Source organism: Erinaceus europaeus, chromosome 21, assembly GCF_950295315.1.
Source record: "Erinaceus europaeus chromosome 21, mEriEur2.1, whole genome shotgun sequence".
Lineage (NCBI taxonomy): Eukaryota > Metazoa > Chordata > Mammalia > Eulipotyphla > Erinaceidae > Erinaceus > Erinaceus europaeus.
In genome coordinates this window covers 19010750-19030385 of record NC_080182.1, presented here as the reverse complement: position 1 = coordinate 19030385, position 19636 = coordinate 19010750, and the positions used below count along the sequence as shown (strand labels likewise).

The 19636-nt window shown below is 37.0% G+C and overlaps 1 protein-coding gene across 19 annotated transcripts in view; it reads right to left on the bottom strand.

Annotated features, from left to right (window-relative positions):
* Positions 1–19636, bottom strand: part of RBMS3 (RNA binding motif single stranded interacting protein 3) — a 1638617-nt gene that overhangs the window by 279472 nt on the left and 1339509 nt on the right. For all 19 annotated transcript variants that reach the window (XM_060180467.1, XM_060180472.1, XM_060180474.1 and 16 more), the window contains one exon: positions 7329–7408. In XM_060180467.1, the coding sequence (XP_060036450.1) occupies positions 7329–7408 (80 nt within the window). The remainder of the gene's footprint in view (positions 1–7328; positions 7409–19636) is intronic.

The following is a 19636-nucleotide window of genomic DNA, read 5'->3' as shown; positions in this document are numbered from 1 at the left end:
AGGCCTTTCCTTGGCAGCACACTGGTTCTTGTTACTTGCTTACATGTTTCTCCATGTTTGTGCCAGTTTCTTTTTTAGAAATGCCTGTATGATATAGGTTTCTGTTCACCCCACACCCTTGATACTGTAGTCATTTAGTTAAAAAGAAAAGGGGGAATTGTTGTATGCTTTACATTGGGTTGTTCTAGCTCTCCCCCGTCAAGAGAATTGGATCAGTCCTGTTAGTTTCGCGGGCCTGCTTGGCCCCACCCCTAGGAACCCCGACAGAGTTCCAGAGTTGCAGAGTTGGAAAGAGTGCTTGCGCCGCCGCGGGGGGAAAGAGGCAGCAGAGTTCTGTTTGGTGATTAGTTTGTCTTAGTTTATGAATCGTTGTTCCTGAATAAAGAAATACAGCTTCCCTGCCCAGCCATTGTCTCCGCGTCTCTGTTACCCGCCCATGAAGCTAGCCTGGCCAGCTGGAGCCTCCAAATTTTAACAACACATGTTCTTCGTACACATTTCAGTATATTTCCTTTCTCTACTCTTGGGTGGGAAAAGTTTTAATTTTAAACAAACAACTTTTTTTTTTCTTTTTCCTCCAGGGTTATTGCTGGACTCGGCTCAGTGCCTGCACCATGAATCCACCGCTCCTGGAGGCCATTTTTTCCCCCTTTTGTTGCCTTTGTTGTTGTAGCCTCGTTGTGGTTATTATTATTGCCATTGTTGATGTTGTTCATTGTTGGATAGGACAGAAAGAAATGGAGAGAGGAGGGGAAGACAGAGAGGAGGAGAGAAAGATAGACACCTGCAGACCTGCTTCACCGCCTGTGAAGCGACTCCCCTGCAGGTGGGGAGCTGCAGGCTTGAACCTGGATCCTTACGTCGGTCCTTGCGCTTTGCGCCACATGCGCTTAACCCAGTGCGCCACTGCCCAACCCCCAACAAACAACTTTTTGTCTTCACTTTCCTTTCTTTAAAAAAAAAATAATCGGGAGTCAGGCGGTAGCACAGCGTGTTAAGCACACGTGGTGCAAAGCACTAGGACCGCATAAGGATCCGGGTTCCAGCCCCCAGCTCCCCACCTGCAAGGGAGTCCCTTCACAGGCGGTGAAGCAGATCTGCAGGTGTCTGTCTTTCTCTCCCCCTCTCTGTCTTCCCCTCCTCTCTCCATTTCTCCCCCTCTGTTTTCCCCTCCTCTCTCCATTTCTCTCTGTCCTATCCAACAATGATGACATCAATAATAACAACAACAATAAAACAACAAGAGCAATAAAAAAGGGAATTAATCTTTTTAAAAAATAAAAAATAATCATATTTTAAGGGGCCAGGTGGTGGCACATCTGATTGGGCACACAGGTTACAATGCACAAGGGTTCGATCCCCCAGTCCCCACCTGCAGGAGGAAAGCTTTGCAGAAGTCTCACTGTCCCTCTCCCCCCTTTACCACCTTCTTCCCTTTTAATGTATGACTGTTTCTATCCAATAAATAAATAAAGATAATTTAAATTTTTTAAATCAGATTTTTAAAAAACAATTTCCTCAAAGCTCCCATGAAGTGTACAAATATACCCAGTCAAATTCGTCCTTATTTCCATATTATCTGCTACAGTGAAATCATATCCAGGAGCATCAAGAAGTCAGAGGATTTGATTAATTTAATTTAATAGAAAATTATGATATAGTCACTTATTTGTCTTAAGTTTCTATTTAGCGCAAGATTTCTTAAAATTAAAAAAAAAACTCTAAATGTAGTGTGCCTTCTCTCACATCTTTATTTTTAGTTCAATATAATTATCTAGAGAGTAAAAAATTTATATTAAAAGTGGATTACTCTTGTTTATTTTCCTGGAGTGACTGTTTCATTGATAGGAACATGTGCTTACAGGCAAAATCAAGCTTGAGAGAAAAATCATGATTTATTTTTCTACAAAATAGCCTGCACGTTCTGCTCATCAATACATGTCCTAACATGTGGAAGTCTTTTCCACATGGTGTACAACTCTGCTCCAGGGGCTCTTTGAAAGTGAGCCTTTCAAGTTCATGTCCCACAGATCCCTGAAGTGCTTGGGAACTTACCCTTTGCTTTTGCCAGGGGTTTGAAAATGGAATGCTTTGGGCTGCACATCATTGCTGAGCAATTCATTATGGGACAAAGAAATGTCTGGGGTTAGGCAGGAAAGCAACTAATGATCCTTCATTTTGTCCAGAAAACATGGAGATCAATATGGAGGACATGCAACATTTATGGAACACTGTATTTTCTTTTCCCTCTAGGGGAGGGAGAAAATACTGGATGATCTCTTTCTGCAGATAGCTACAATGATTGACATTGTTTAACACATGTCATTGGCCTTCCCTTCCTGCCTGCTCATAGTAACATAGCTGTCTGATATTTACTACTTTCTGTTCCATGTGTATTAGACTTCAGCTAATTTGATGTTGAGCATGTGTATATAGCTTCATTGATACAGGTAACCAGAATGTAGGGATACTGTTATGATTCAAAGTTAAAAAAAATTGAAGTTGTGAAGTTCTCATAGGCATTAATGATTCATGATAAATTTAAATAAATTAGATCTTTTATGAACAATTATCAATAGAAAGAGCCCAAAGAGAGAACACATGATCTAAGACACTATCTACAAGCTTTCCTTCCAACTTATATGATCTGTAAGGAATCAAAATTAAAAAGCAACATAAGTAAAGTATAATCTAGTGGAGAAGTTTTTCCTGAAATAATTCAAATTATAGTGAAGACAGGAACAAAGGTGAGGTCAATGTCATATGACTTTGTAAATATCCTTAAATACAGTGTTTTCAGATTTATAATCTAGAGAATTGTCAAATTTAGGGTTATTAGTGGTTTTATTTTCTCACTGTTTTATAGAACTAGTGCAGAATGAAACTTAAAACAAGGAAATCACCAAGTTTGCATTTCTTTCTTTTTTAAATATTTATTTATTTATTTATTCCCTTTTGTTGTCCTTGTTGTTTTATTGTTGTAGTTATTATTATTGTTAGATAGGACAGAGAGAAATGGAGAGAGGAGGGAAGACAGAGGGGGGGAGAGAAAGATAGACACCTGCAGACCTGCTTCACCACCTGTGGAGTGACTCCCCTGCAAGTGAGGAGCTGGGGCTTGAACCCAGATCCTTATGCAGGTCCTGGTGCTTTGCGCCACATGCACTTAACCTGCTGAGCTACCCCGACTCCTTCCTTCCTTCCTTCCTTCCTTCCTTCCTTCCTTCCTTCCTTTCTTTCTTTCTTTCTTTCTTTCTTTCTTTCTTTCTTTCTTTCATCTTCCTTCCTTCTTTCCTTCCTTCCTTCCTTCCTTCCTTCCTTCCTTCCTTCTTTCCTTCCCTTCCTCCCTCCCTTTCTTTCTTTTTTCCTTGCCTCCAGGGTTATCATTGGGGCTCAGTGCCTGCACTAAGAATCCACTGCTCCTGGTGGCCATTTTCCCCATTTTGCTGGCCTTGTTGTTATTGTTGGATAGAACAGACAGAAACTGAGAGAGGAGGTGAAGACAGAGAAGGGGAGAGCAAGATAGACACCTGCAGACCTGCTTCACTGCTCTGCAGGTGAGGAGCCAGGGGCTTGAACTATAACCCTTATGCCAATCCTGTGCTTTGTGCTATGTGCATTAAACCTGCTGCACTACCGCTGGTCACCCTCAACTTTACATTTCTTTCAAGATTAAATATTATTCAGAGTGACAGCAACCCAAATTCATTCTATCAGTACTATGTCTACACCTGTCTGTCTTCTCTAAATGAATATCTAAGAAATGGAAACTAAGTTCCAATAACTTTCTATTTTCTTAAACTTTAAAAATGAGCTATACTCAAAATAGGCTATTGACTTACTTTTAACCTTTTTCAATAATTTTTTTTAAAGTTTGAATGTCTAAGATAAGTTTTGGATAAGTGTAGATACTTCCATCACAAAAGTTTTTTTTTTTTCAGATGTATTTATAATGAGGTAAAAAGAAAAGGAGAGGCCTGGGAGACAGCATAATGGTTATGCAGAAGACTTCATGCCTGAGGTTCTGAGGTTTCGGGTTCAGTTCCCAACACTACCATATACTCTGAGCAGAGCTCTCGACTTTCTCTGTGTCATTCACTCTCTGTATCTCTCACTTTTATAAAAATAAAAATAAAATTAATAAAAATGTCTCAAAATTATGAAAGAAAGGAAAAAAGAGAAAGCGAGGAAGGAAGGAAGGAAGGAAGGAAGGAAGGAAGGAAGGAAGGAAGGAAGGAAGGAAGGAAGGAAGGAGGGAAAAGAAGAGGGACCAAAACTGTTCGGTTCTGCTGAGAGTGAACCGGTAGCCTCTGGGGTCTCCAGCATAAAAGCTGATGCTCTAAAAGGCTGGGCTCTCTTCCCAAGTCTCCTCACTCGCACAATATTTTAAAGCATCTCATTAAAATGACCTATGACTGAGTCTACAAAACCATATATTTATGGATTCTTTTCCCCCTAACTTTAACATCACTTTATTGAGGGAATATTGAAACTTAAGACAATTGTCACAAGAGTACACTTCCTAAAGATAGGTGCTACAACGTTTAATCCTCCACCAAACTCTCAGATTGTTCCACCAGAGGAGCTTAGAGCCTGAATTCCTTTTAATGTGCCACCTTTTCGCTCAGTCCCCAGATCAAACCCATGAATTCCAAGATGTCAACCTTTGTTAATGAGGAACAGCAGCACTGTGAGAATTTGTATACCCTGTGTTAGTTACTGATTGTTAAGTTCAATTATAGGCAGTCATTTCTTTTGAAAACATCAAAGTAATTACTTCCAATTTGATATTAAAGTTCATAGTGAGCTCTTACATGGAACTTCAAAAAGGAACAGAAAACCAAATTTGTATAAGAGCTTTTTAAAGTTAGAAATTCAAATTACAACAAATAAAAAAGGGCAGATATGAGCAAGCAACAAAACAACCAAATTTGATTATTGCTGTCATGACTTAGTAAATATAACCAGTATATCCAAAATGTACTGTCCCTTCCAATATGCCCACATCTTGTATTAGGTGTTATTTTATTACTTATAAGATATAAATACAAAAGATTAAATACCTTGGTTTACATGTGTACCCCTTTATAATCCCTAGCTGACTTAAAAAGGCATTCGTATGCAAATTCAAGTATTGAAGATAATTAATATTTAATTTTATTATATTTGGTAAAAATTTCAGAAGCATAATGTTGCATTTCAAATGAGTTTTATAAATCAGTACAATTGTTTCCCACTCACTTTCTCAGGAGATAAAAGTGAATGAGAAACTCAAACCAAGATCTTGCTATTCACAATGCTTCCATTGGGTGTAGCTATGATATTTAAGAGAGGTTAATATCACAGACTGCATTCACAGGAAGGATGCCTGGACAGTTGGAATATTGTAGTGACTTTCTTTGTCTTTAGTATGAAATTTTATTAGCTATTGGTATATGTTCTCAGGACTAAATCAAACAAAACAGCTTCAAATCAATCAGGTTAAGAGAATTCCAGTATCTTTTTTTTTTTTTTCAAAAAAAGAAGGAAAAGTTAACAATTGCACCTCTACTACAATTTGAATCAATAAAATATAATTTTCTCATTCTAGATTTTTTATATAACTATGTAATCCATTCCTAATTTGATTATCCTCTATAGATGGGGTTCTGTTGGGCAAAATGGAATAAATAAGGGAAAAATACTGTAACAATGCAGTCTCTTCCTTTATTCAATGATGAGTCTGAGCAGAGTGGCTTAAAATATCTTTTATGCTAAAAGGAAAAAATATTTCTCCTAAAATGCAAGGGCAGCTTACATGCTGAGATGAAAACTGCTAACTCTTTTCTTAACAACACCATATGTCTCCAATTGGATCATAATGCAGGCTGTTCTCAAGGGAACATTACACATGGAAGCTAACCAAATTGAGTCACAGACCTCACTATTGACTCCTCAAATAACTAGGGATGCCACATTTGATTTTCCTGTTCACCCAAGTGTCAGTCTGTTTTCCTTTGCCAGCTTGCTTCCCAAATCAAGCCATAAGAGGACTCTGATGTCTTCAAAAAAAGTATCTCTTTATTTGTTTAGACGTTTTCCCTAAATAATTTTAAATTCTAAATTCTTTAACAACGGGCTTCAAGCAGTAAATATATAGAAAATCCTATAGAAATTTAACTTTAAATGAAAAGGAAGATAAGATAAAATTGAAGGAGTCACATTTTCACCTGAGAATCCACTAAAAACTAAAGAACCATAAATAAATCAACATATGCCAGGCAAATAGTCTTTATTGTCTTGTAATTTTTTTCTGTTACTTAATTCAGTCTTTAATAAGTTTATGCATGGCCAACATGTTTTAATTAACTTATTTAATAATAAGATATTTTCTAGGTTTGAGCCCCCTGCTCCCTACCTGCAAGGGAATCGCTTCACAAGCGGTGAAGCAGGTCTGCAGGTTTCCATCTTTCTCTCTTCCTCTCTGTCTTCCCCTCCTCTCTCCATTTCTCTCTGTCCTATCCAACAACAACGACATCCATAACAACAACAATAAAGAAAAAAGAACAAGGGCAACAAAAGGGAATGAATAAATAAATAAATAAATGATAATATATATATATATACATATTTCTATATTATTGTTACCAGATTATGGGAAAGTTGAGGCATTATTAGTTTAGATACTCATATGTGATTTGTTTCAGTTTTTTGTTAAGTGTAATTCTTGGCACATAAAGTCAAATCATCTTATGATGCATCTAATACCTTAAGAAATTTGCATTGAAAAATATGAAGTGTTCTTGAGTAGTCTATATGGAATTTTTTCTACTTTTGATGAATGGAATACTTAAATTAATTTGTTTCCAATATGCCAATAACTTATATTACTTTGAAATTTAAAATATGCATTCAAATTTCTTGACAATATCAACTTGCTATAGAAGTCTACTCTCACTTTCTCTGATTTTTTTATGGGTTGGTAAGCAATGCTTGAGGATTGGCTTTCATCAGAGCATTCTGCTGTGAATATATATCAGAAATAAGAATACCAGAATTACTGTAAGGAGTCATAATTTTTCTTTAATTCAAATGCATCTAGAAATATGATTATATATGTTATTCTTCTAATTCACTTTAGGAAATGAACAGCGACATTCAAAAAAAGGTCAAAAAAGAGGCACCACAGAACTTTTGGTAATTTTGGAAAGGTAAGTTACTACATATTATTAACAGCACATTTATGATTGTAACCATTTTATCTTCCAGTGGTCAACTGAAGGTTTGACTATGTACTCATTCAAATATATCAATAATGCTAAAGACTGTTAATTGATGGTACTACTTACCTGGGATACCTGGTGGTGTTTTCAGATATTTTCCATTAAAATGTTGAATTACCACTTCACATTTTTCAGTAGACTCCATTCTGGGGGAAAAAAATAAACAAAGAATCACATATTTTCATGGAGCTGCCCATATTAATGAAAGACAAAGTCAATAATGAAAAAAATAATGGAAAAACTTGACTTGAGAATTATTCCAGAATTGTTGATTGTTATGATTTGTCACCATGATTAGGACAATGGAACACCAAAGACTTACTACTGAGAACATTATCTAGTCTTTAAAAGTTTTCTGCATGGATGGTTCAGTTCTGAATCATTAACTAGAGATAATAGTAAGAAATTACTTTACTTAATCCAAACCATAATGTTTGGCAATTGAAGGTATTCTACAATTATCTGTTGAATGTCTGAATTAGCAAATGTGAAAAGTAGGTCTTATTATTGTCTTTCATATCAGTGAGGGTGCCAAGGCTTAGCAAGTTAAATTGCCTTACCAATAGGTAGGAAAGTTGGGATTTGGGGCCAAGTGCTGGCTGGCACACCTGGTTGAGTGCACATGTTACAGTGCACAGGGACCCAAGTTCAAGCCCCCAGTCTCCACCTGCAGGGGGAAAGCCTCAGGAGTGGTGAAACAGGGCTGCAGGTGTCTCTCTGTCTCTCTCCCTCTCTATCACCCCTCCCCACTGGATTTCTGGATGTTTCTATCTAATATAAAAATAAGGTTTTTTTAAAGTAACAGTTTGCTTCTGTTTAAAGAAAAGAAAATGAAATAAAATAAAAGAGAGGGAAAGAAAAGAGAAGAAAAGAAAGTTGGGATTAACTAAGTCTTTTTAAAAAAAATATTTATTTCCTTCTGTTGCCCTTGTTTTGTTGTTGTAGTTATTATTGTTGTTGTTATTGATGTCATCATTGTTGGATAGGACAGAGAGAAATTGAAAGAGAAGGGGAAGACAGAGAGGGGGAGAGAAAGACAGACACCTGCAGACCTGCTTCACTGCCTGTGAAGAGACTCCCCTGCAGGTGGGCTCTAACCGGGATTCTTATGCTGGTACTTGCGCTTTGCGCCACCAGCGCTTAACCTGCTGTGCTACCGCCCTACTCCTTTTAACTAAGTCTTCACTCATACCGAAGTCTGTGCTCTAATAACTGCTGGCAAAACTAAGGGATGATCATTACAGCAGTACTGTTATCAGTGTCACAGCACTTTTATTGAAAACCCAGCAGGTCAAAGATCTAAGAATATTCTGGAGGCCCAAGGCAGTAATATTATAGTTTCCAAATTCTGAATTTTGGAAAAAAACATCTTTTTCATCCTAGCTACCAATAATCCTAAATTGGGTTTCTGATACCAGGTATTAATGTCTCACATACAAACGTATAAATGAATATGTTGTCCTTTACTTTCATAATGACAATATTGGCTAGTATGCCACTTTTATTTATTTATTTTGGATAGAGATGTTGAGGAATTGAGAGGGAAGGTGGAGACAGAGATGGAGAGAAAAAAAACACAAAACATCTGTTACACGATTTCACCACTCATGAAATGTCCCACCTCCCTGAAGTTTGGGACCAAGAGATTGAACCAGTGTCCTTGTGCATTGTAATTTGTTCACTTAAGCAGATGAGCCACCTACCAGCCCCTGTATGTTACATTTTAAGTACGGTAGTATTAGAAACATTTTCTCACTAAAAATTATATCTTGCCTTTGCTATAAGATAGAAGATTTAGAAAGGGGGGTTGGGAGGTAGCGCAGCGGGTTAAGCACATGGGGCACAAAGTGCAAGGACCCACACAAGGGTCCCGGTACCAGCCCTTGCCTCCCCACCTGCAGGGGAGTCGCTTCACAGTGAAGCAGCTCTGCAGGCGTCTGCCTTTCTCTCTCCCTCTCTGTCTTCCCCATCTATCTCCAATTTCTCTCTGTCCTATCCAACAACGACGACATCAGTAACAACAACAATGAAAAACACCAAGGGCAACAAAAGGGAAAATAAATAAATATTTAAAAAATTTAAAAAGAAACATAACCACTCTTAAAAAAATAAAAAGAATATTATTTTTAAAAAAAGAAGATTTAAAAAGTAAAGGGTAGAATTTGGCTAAAGAAATCAACTTCTGTGGATAGTAAGCTAGAGGCAAAAATAAATTTAAGAAACAGCACACATAAAATGAAGGAATGCATATGAAATGTTCAAAATTTGTCTGAAAGACAGCACAATTTTGAATTTTCTGCTGTGTTATGAATGTGAGATTCTTGGAATGGAGTCTTTTCACTACATTGTAAAAAATTTACTTTGTAAATTTTCTATATCTCATACAGTCATATTGGTTATAGTCACTATGCTATATAGAATATCCTTAGTTTTATTTATCTTATAACTTGGAGTCTGTACACTCACACCAACATCATCCTGTTCTTTCTATCCTCTACCTCAAATAACCAGAAATTCTATCTCTTTATGAGTTTGGTTTTTCTTCTTTGTTTCTTTTTTTTTTCCTTTTTTATATTTCATTTATTTCTTCTATTGGGTAAAAAAGTAAAGAGAAATTGAGAGGAAATGGGAAGGTGGGGAGAGAAGAAGAAAGAGATCTGTAGACATGTGTCTCCACTTGTGCAGGCAGGGACCAGGGACCTGACTCCTTGCACACTGTAAGGAGTGTATTCAACTAGGTACACCACCGCCTGCCCCACCTAATTATTCCTGAAGCAACAAGGTGTCTATTCACTAAAGTTTTGTAGATTGTGGAGGGACATGCCAATGACTGAACTCAGAGCCTTATATATGAGAAGCATGTATTTATCAGTGACCTACATAACCCTGGCCTAAAAGTCTTTATTTTTCTTCTTCTTAAAAAAAAAAGACACCACAGCCAAGGAAAGGAAGTACTTCATTAAGCAGGTACTGGATTTGTAATTTCAGCGTTCAATCCCCACACAGTTTCTATATGTAAACTATATTATACAATTATTTCTTTTTTGTTTGACTTATTCCACTTAGCATATGCCTTGAGAGCCAGTCAATCTAACATGTTGCAAATGGCAAGATTTCTATCCTCTGTAAACCTGGAAAAAAATCCATTAAGGGTGTGTTGTGGAGTATAGATTTATTTATGCATACATTTTATACATATGTATGTATTTACATTTCTGTATTTACTCTTTCTTTGATGGCCACTTCAGTTGTTTCTTTTTGCTAATATACAGAATGCTGCTACAAATCTGTGGGAGACAGGTGTCTTTTCTTTCTAAAGATTTCATTTCCTTGGGCTATATTGCCATTAATGGAATTGTTGGATTAGAGTATAGTTCAATTTTTAAATTTTTGAAGAATTATTTCATAGTGACTATGTGTATTTGCAATTCTATAAAAAGGAAGCTATTTTCTCTGCATCCAGTGTTTGTCCTTTCCTGTCTTGCTTATTATAGCCATTTTGATAAGACAGGAGGTAAGAACTCACTATAGCTTTAATTCAAAGATCCCCCATCATCAGTGATGGTGAGTATCTTTGCATGTATTGTTGGAAAAATTGTACATCTAGAAAAAAGGTTTACTCATATCATTTGCTTAATTTTAATTGGATTATTTGGTAATTTGCAATCAGGTTATATAAATTACTTTTAATTTATTTTAGATTTTATTTATGGGATGCTTGAAGAGAGAGAAAGAGAACTAGGCATAACTCTGGCTGCTGGTGATTAAATTTGGGGCCTCATACTTGATAGTCCAACACTATCCACTACACCACCTCCCAGACCACTAGTTGTATAAATTACTTACGTATTTTGGATATTAATCACTTATCCAATATGTAGTTTGCACCACTATTTTTAACTCTACAGGCTGTTTTTTATTTCATCTATCAGGAATTCTGCTGTGAAGAAGATATTTAATTTAATATACCCCATTTTTTGCAATGCTGCTTGTGCTATGTCATATATAAATAAATCTTTCCAGAATCAATGTTAATGACCGTAAAGGAGACTTTATGGTTTACCATCTTACATTTAAATCTTTAATGTGTTTTTAGTTAATTTTTTTAGTAGTGTATAACAAGACTGAATATTCCTAATAGTTTTCTAAAAAGGGGGTTCTGCATTTTAATCATTCTTTTCTTTTTTCTTTTGCCTCCAGGGTTTTCGCTGGGGCTCAGTGCTTGCACTATGAATCCACTGTTCTTGGGGGGGCATCTTTTTTCCATTGTTGTTGTTCTGCATTCTAACCTTTCACTGACTCCCATAAATTACATAGTTGAGGTAGCAGGGTGGTAGCGCAGCAGGTTAAATGCACTTGGCGCAAAGTGCAAGGACCTGCGTAAGGATTCTGGTTCGAGTGGGGAGCCGCTTCCCAGGCGGTGAAGCATGTCTTCAGGAGTCTATCTTTCTGTCCTCCTCTCTGTTTTCCCCTCCTCTCTCCATTTCTCTCTGTCCTATCCAACAACAATGACAACAATAATAACTACAACAAGGGCACCAAAAGGAAATAAATATTTTTTAAGAAATAACATAGTTGACCCTGCTATGATGAGAATACGGGAAACAAGTTTGTCATTAGTAGGGAAGTATCCATCTATTTATTCATCCAAGAGATCCACATAAATTACATTTTGAAGACTGTCCAAAGCGTGAATCACTTTTATGTCTAAATGGAAATGTACTAAACTTAAAACATATCATTGAAGGGGGCAGTGGCATACCTGTCTATGCGCATACAATGTCATGGGCGAGGACCCAGGATTGAGCCCTCGCTCCCTGCCTACAGGGAAGACACTTCATGAGCAGTGAAGCAGGTTGGTAGGTGTTTACCCTTCTTCCTCCCTTTCTGTCTCCTCTCCAGTTTCTCTCTGTCCTACCAAATAGAATAGATAAATAAATAAAAAAATCACCACCAGGAGTGGTGGCTTCATAGTACTTGCCTGAAGCCCTAGAGGTATCCCTAATAGTAATTTAAATAAATACAATTTGAATAAATAAAAAACATTTTCTTTACTGATTAATCATATACAAGAAATCTGGATTAGAAAGGTAAGGTGATACTAAAATATTCACTTAAATGTTTAGGAGTGGCTAAGTATGCTTTTTCTTTTTCAAGTTTTCTTTCCAGGGTAATTTTTTTTTTTTACAGCAAGTCTTCCAACTTTTTATTTTTTTTAAAGCAGGAAATTTCCATTTCTAGGAACAAAAGAATTCTATTTCTGTTCTTTTTTTCTCTTCCCACAGGATCTACTCTCTATTGTCTCTCAGGGAAAATAACCTCTCCTCCTAGCAGAGACATGAATGGGAGAGGAAATGTAAACCCTTAATTACTACAGATGTTACTTTATGGAATTTTTATTCCAGGAGAGCTACACAATGAAAAGCCTATGCCCCAGAGCCCCCTCCCTACTCAGTGTCTCTCAGGGCACTCATCTAGATAAAAGGCAATTAAAATTCTGAAACTTGCTAGCTAGAGTCCTACAAATCAAATCCTCTTGCTTTGTCTGAAAATGATGTGGACTTCTCCGTAAAGACTAAAACTATATAGACTATAGACGTTAGTGTGTATGTGCTTGTTGATTCTACATGATGTGTTTTAGGAAAGACACAGGAAAAAGAAGAAACACAAGTGATTAATTCCCTTTATCTAGCTAAAATTTTTGTTGTTCTGGTTTGAAAGTCTCCTTTCTTCCTTTTCAAAGCCTAAGGGTGACTGTCTTTGCTTGAGACTGTTTTGCAGCAAAATCGAGCTGAATGGGGGCTGCTTCTATGAACACTGATACAGCAGTGTAGATTGTTCACTTTGGCTTCATTCAGATTTAACTAAGTGAATGTCTGCAGTGAGCCTTTAGAGACTCTCGTATCTGAAGGCATAAATGCAATAAAAGTCTGTTTTCTGGAGCTGCTGGCGCTTAGTGTTAAACCACATTATGCTGCACCACCCAGCAGTGACAATTTCATTTTAATACACAGGGTACATTTTAACAAGGCAAAGCAGTCCCATCAAAGACTGCAATACAGGAGCTGCCAAGGAGAAAAGCTCTGGGTTCCTTATGCATTCTATGTGGGAACAGAAGAGCAGTGAGAACCAAGGAGCTCCTCTGGGGGGGGGGGGGGAGGCTATATTTGAATATCCACCTTGGGAAGAATGTGCCCATTTTCTTCTTAAGTTTCACAATTAATCGCTTCAAAAATGCCACCTCCAGCTATCTGCAATCTGGCACACGCTTCAGTTGAAACTGACACTAGCATTATCAAGTGGGTCTGAAAGGCGGCACGCCAGACAAAGCTGCTTCTGCATGTCCTTTTCAAATGAGCCTCTGAATCACAACAAGTGCATCTATTCTCTCTAGTTGGTACCTGAACCCCTCCATGTCCCTTGGAACAGCTCGTATGCCAGGCCAATCATTCACGGACAATACATTAATTAGGCTCTTACAAGGCCCCAATCATTGTATAAAGCTTCAGTGTATCCTGTTAGGTCTTATGTTTAAATATAAATACACATTAAAGGTCGTGCCTGACACTCTTTTCTTGTCCCACTGCCTAAGAACCTGGCTCCAGTCACTAGAATCACACTATAGATTTGTGATATTTTTAAACTTTTTTTTTTCAACAGCTACTAAGAGGAGCCAGTTTCAGTACAGTCCCCATATGAAAGTTACATCCGATGAGTGCCTGATCCAATATTAGTAGCATGTTCTGGTTTAAACTTAGCATGCGGAGGTGGAGAAGTATTTTTGCAAAACCATTTGCAGTCTAGCCATGTCATCTCAATAAAGAATCTTTCAGCTTATGATCGTAAAGCAATAAACAATATCAGCCATGAATTTAACATAAATACACCCTGTCATTTATTATGGTTAATTAAAGGGTCCCATTGTTGTGAAATTCATGTGTTTTTGCAATCATAGGCTCTGTACAAATTATTGGCAACTTAAAACATCCCGTGTTGCCAGCCAGTCATCTTCATTCTGGTAAGATCAAAATTAAAAGATTTCTCTAAAGTACTAAACAGTGCACTCTTTCATCATTAAAAAAAAAAAACCTCCAGGGAGTCGGGGCGGTAGCTCAGCGGGTTAAGTGCAGGTGGTGAAAAGTGCAAGGACCGGCCTAAGGATACTGGTTCAAGCCCCCAGCTCCCCACCTGCAGGGGAGTCGCTTCACAAGCAGTAAAGCAGCTCCGTAGGTATCTCTCTTTCTCTCCCCCTCTCTGTCTTCCACTCTTCTCTCCATTTCTGTCCTATTCAACGACGACATCAATAACAACAATAACTACAATAATTTTTAAAAAGGCAACAAAAAGGGAATAAATAAATATTAAAAAAACTCCCTAACTTACTTCTACTATATAGTAATAGAAGTGATAGTGAGTCCCAGAAACAAAGATGGGGGAGTACATTTCATTACCTTATTTTTTTGCATTTTATGTTCTACTTGTAGGTATTTGAAATGTTTAGGGTACAAATGACATGCATGCTACATAGTGACACAAAGGGACCTCTCTCTCATATCTCATTGCAGAAAGACAGCCAGACATTTTGAAGTATCTTGCTCAGAATTACAACATATCTTTCTTAGAAAACAGCAGAAAATACTCAACTGAAAAAAACCCACTCAAGATTTTGTGATCACAAATCTTCAAGATTAGAAATAACCTCAGATAAAAACTTGGTAGAGATGAATAAACTAACATTAAAATAGTCTGATTTATTTCTCTGAAAATTAGTGGATGATCCTGGAATAAAAATTTTGACTCTTAATTCAAGCAGATTATTTTTCATTGATGGAACTCTATTGCTAGTATTTTTTAATCTACTTTTTGGATAGAAATGGAGAGAAACTGAGAGGCAAGAGGAGGACAGAAAGGGGGGGGGGTCTGGATGGTGGCACAGTGGGTTAAGTGTACATGGCAGAAAGTGCACAGACCAGCATCAGGATCCCAGTTTGAGCCCCTGGCTCCCCACCTGCAGGGGTTTCACTTAATAGGCGGTGAAGCAGGTCTGCAGGTGTCTATCTTTCTCTTCCCTCTTTGTCAACCCCTCATCTCTTGATTTCTCTCTGTCCCATCCAACAACAATGACAGCAATAACAACAATAATAAACAAAAATGGCAACAAACAGGAAAAGAATAAAAATAAATTAAAAAAAATAAATACACTTTAAAAAAGGAAACAGAGAGAGGGAGAAGGAATGGGAGAGGGACATGTAGCACTGCTCCACCACTCATGAAACATTGCCTCTGCTTATGGGGAGGGACATAGGCTTGAACCTGGATCTTTGCACATTGTAACATGTTCATGTTACCCGCTGTGCCACTAAGTGGCTCCTCCATTGCTGGTTTTATGTTATGCTTCCCTTCCTGATTTTCTATAGTGATCGACTTTATCTGTCTTGGAAATGAATGGGTCCTGCTATATTTGCATTCTCTTAAGCCCTATTAATTCAAGCAGCATTTCTCAAAAATGGAGATATATATATCCTGACATGATAAGGCATAAAGGGCACTTTACCAATACGATAGTCTTTCCAAAATGCACATATGATATAGATTTTACTATGAGAAAAGCATCAGAAAAAACTAGATCTGGAACACATTTCAGAGGACACCATTTGTATTACTCGGGGTGGGGGAGGTGGGGAGGAGTAAGGCAAGTTTGAGAAACGATTACATACCACAGCAAACTGGTGTGCTGTGACAGTAACTAGAAGATGGTATCTGAGATTGACTCCTGGAGCAGCCAGGAAGAAATTAATGGAAAAAGTAGTGAAATCCAAGTACCTTCTGATGTTTACTTAATAGTAATGTATTGTCAGTTTCTTCATGTTGACAAATAAATACAGTAATGATAATAGGATATATTTAAGAGAGTGAAAAACTGTTCATGGGATATATAGGAAATGCCTTGTTTATTTTTTAAAATATTTACTTTGTTTATTCTGAGAGAAAGAATATAAGAGAAACCACATCACTGCTCAGTTCTGTGGCCTCTGTGCCTCAGGTTTGCAAGCATGGTACTCTACTATGCTGACATAGCTTCACTGTCCCCTTTCTTATTCACATAATTAAACATATAAAAATAAAATATTTTCTTTAAAATTCGACTGTACATTAACATTACTAGGAAACTGCTTTTTTAATAGCAGTATCTGAGACCTAGCCAAGGAGCTTCTGACTTAATTTATTTTACAGTGGGTCCATAGTCACCCATTATTCAACACCATAGGAATTATTCCAGTATGCAGTCAAAGATAAAGACCATTTTGGGGGTCCTATGTCATATATTTCAAATTGGAGTGATCTGGGGTCAAATCCAATGTACAGCTATGTACTGATGTATAAACCTTCAGAAAAATGGAAAGGGGATTGTCAACATTTAAAGTTGGGAGATGTCACTGGGAAATCTGAATTTCTGGCTTTTCTGGAAGAATGAGATGGCTGAATAATGGATTCTTTTTTTCTGTAAGATTTATTTCATATGAGGGAGAGAGAATTTTACATAAAAGAAAGTGAAAAATAAGATTACCACTTGGGTACATGTGGTGATGAGATTGCATCAAGATTCTCTGATATGAAAATCCTACATTCTACCCGTTTGTATCATTTCCCTAGCTGTTGCCCCATAGTTTGTACATGGAAATAAAAGTAGTTTTGATCTTTGTCCATGGCTCCTGGTGCATAACCCCTAAAACCCTTTGAATTTCTTAAGTGACTGAATGATCATACTTGTGTTTGTTGTTGTTAATATGATGATAATGTTGTTAATGAGGTGACTCAAGTCAAAACTCTTAAATGATGTCTTTACCAAAAAGACTCAGTGAAGTCTTCATTCTGTCTAACCCTTTTTCACTATCAACTAGAAGAGTTGTTATAAAAGTTGGAGATGCAAACCAAGTATGGATGAGCCAATTCCAAAGCTCAACCTGTGGGGGTTGGTAAGGGGCTGGTGATTTAGGTCAATCACCAATAAAACATAATTTAATCATTAATGGAATACTACTCAGCTATTAAAAATGGTGACTTCAGCATTTTTAGCCCATTTTGGAGAGAGTTTGAAGATATTATGTTAAGTGAAATAAGTCAAAAACAGAAAGATGAATATGGAATGACCCTCACTTTCAGGCAGAAGTTGAAATACAAGATCAGAAGAAAAAACACAAGTAGAATCTGAACTGGAATTGGTGTATTGCACCAAAGTAAAAGAGTTTGGAGTGGGTGGGTGAGTGGGGAGGAAAATATAGGTCCAAAAAGGATGATAGAGGACCTAGATGGGGGTTGTATTGTTATATGGAAAGCTGTCAAATGTATGCATGTAGAAACTATTGTATTTACTGTCGAATGTAAAGCATTAATTCCCCAATAAAGAAATTAAAAAAAAAGAGTGGAATCAAGAAGGAAGCAGAGATAATAAATTTAGCTATCCATGTGTGTGAGTTATGTTCTGTGTACCTTTATACTACATGTCTTGTCTACCATTTCCCATGATCCTCTTACATATAGTTATTTTATGAACTGGATCATCTTGATTCTATTTGATGACTTTTCAATTGACTTTATCAATTTGAGATCTTCAGAGAATAGAGAGAATTCTGAGAACTTTTTCATTTTCTCTCTTGGACATTATGTTTTTCTGGCAGGAGAAAGTATCATTCTGACTTTGGCTCCTCTTAGAAGTCCTTCTTCCAAAAATATGGGTATCACTGGAATAAAGGAATACCCACCCACTTGCCTTCAGCTCTCACAATGGTAAAGACTTCTTAATGTTCCTCGCTTTCTGCATATTTCAATATTCCTTTGTCACTTACCTTCTCTCTGTCAAAATGTTTGTAAATACTCCTACATTCTAATCTTTTCAGTTAAATTATTTGGGATGAAATCCTCTTTCCAGTCAGTATTCTGTTGATGTGATGATGATTATACCATAAAAGTGTCATCAGTGAAAAAACAAAATTATTATAGATGCTTTATGTTTCCAGCAAAATGTAAGAAATAAAAGGTTTTATTACACTCAGCCTGGGAGCTGCCTTCTCTCATTTAGTTTATTTGCCAGTCTTACAGGTTAATATCCTTGTTTAGATGTGTCATTATTAAGATGTAATTTTATGGACATGAGATAGATGACTTTATAGACACAGACACACACACACACTCTCTCTCTCTCTCTCTCTCTCTCTCTCTCTCTCTCTCTACCATGTGCAAGTACCTGGATGAAAGTCCTAGCACCACCTAAGAGCACCATGAACAGTACCAGGGGGAGTTTAACAGATGATGGAACAGTGTTGTAGTACCTTTCCTTCTCTTTCTGTTTCTTTTTTGTTCTTATTCTCACTTTTGCTCTCTCTCTAATAAAAAAAAAAGTGGAAGAAGTTATCTCAGCAACAGTGAAATTGCACATGTGTTATGCTCTGGCAACACACACACACACACACACACACACACCTATATTTTAGTCATAAAGTTGTCAAAGAAAGTTGTGTTAGAGGAATTTAAAAGTTAAAATGTTAAAACAAATAATAACATTACACCATATTAGTAGGGTGTTTAGATCTAGAAAAGTCCCATCATTAGATATTACTGACTTGCATCACCATTTTTTGTTCCTTTGTTTGTTTGTTCGCCTCCAGGGTTATCACTGGGGCTCAGTCCTAGCACTAAGAATCCACTACTACTGAGGCCATTTTTTTTCCAATTTTTTTTTTTTATAGGACAGAGAGAAATTGAGAGGGGAGGGAAGATAAAAGGGAGAGAAAAAGACACCTACTAATCTGCTTCACCATCTGTGATGCAAACCCCCCCCCCCCCGCAAGTGGGGAGTCTGAGGCTCTAACCAGGATCCTTGTGTGGGTCCTTGGGCTTCATAGTGTGTCATCATTTTTAATCAATTTCTTTGAACTATAAAAAGTGTTTGTCATTCTGAGATAAAATTATCTATTGTATTTCTTTTTCTTCTTCTCCTTTTTCTTCTTTCTTTCTTTCTTTCTTTTCTTTTTTTTTTTTTTTTGCCTTTATTCTGCTTCCCAAATATGACAAAGTGGGTCCCATCATAAATTGTCTATACCCCTTCCCCTTTTGAAGATTTTTCTCTTCTTCATCCAACCCTACCTAGAAACTCATAGCAGGTCCCTTTTTAGGATCTCAGTTTTATGTTTTATCAGAGGGCTTTTGTGTCCCTAATACCCTGTTTCTCATTTTGTTGTCCTCTGTCTCACATCTATGCTTTATTTCATTTTATAATACTGCAATGCTTTGCTGTTATACTGTATTACTTATCTACACACTTATTTTTCCCCAATATACCAACCCCCTTGGGATATATCTAAATTATTACATCT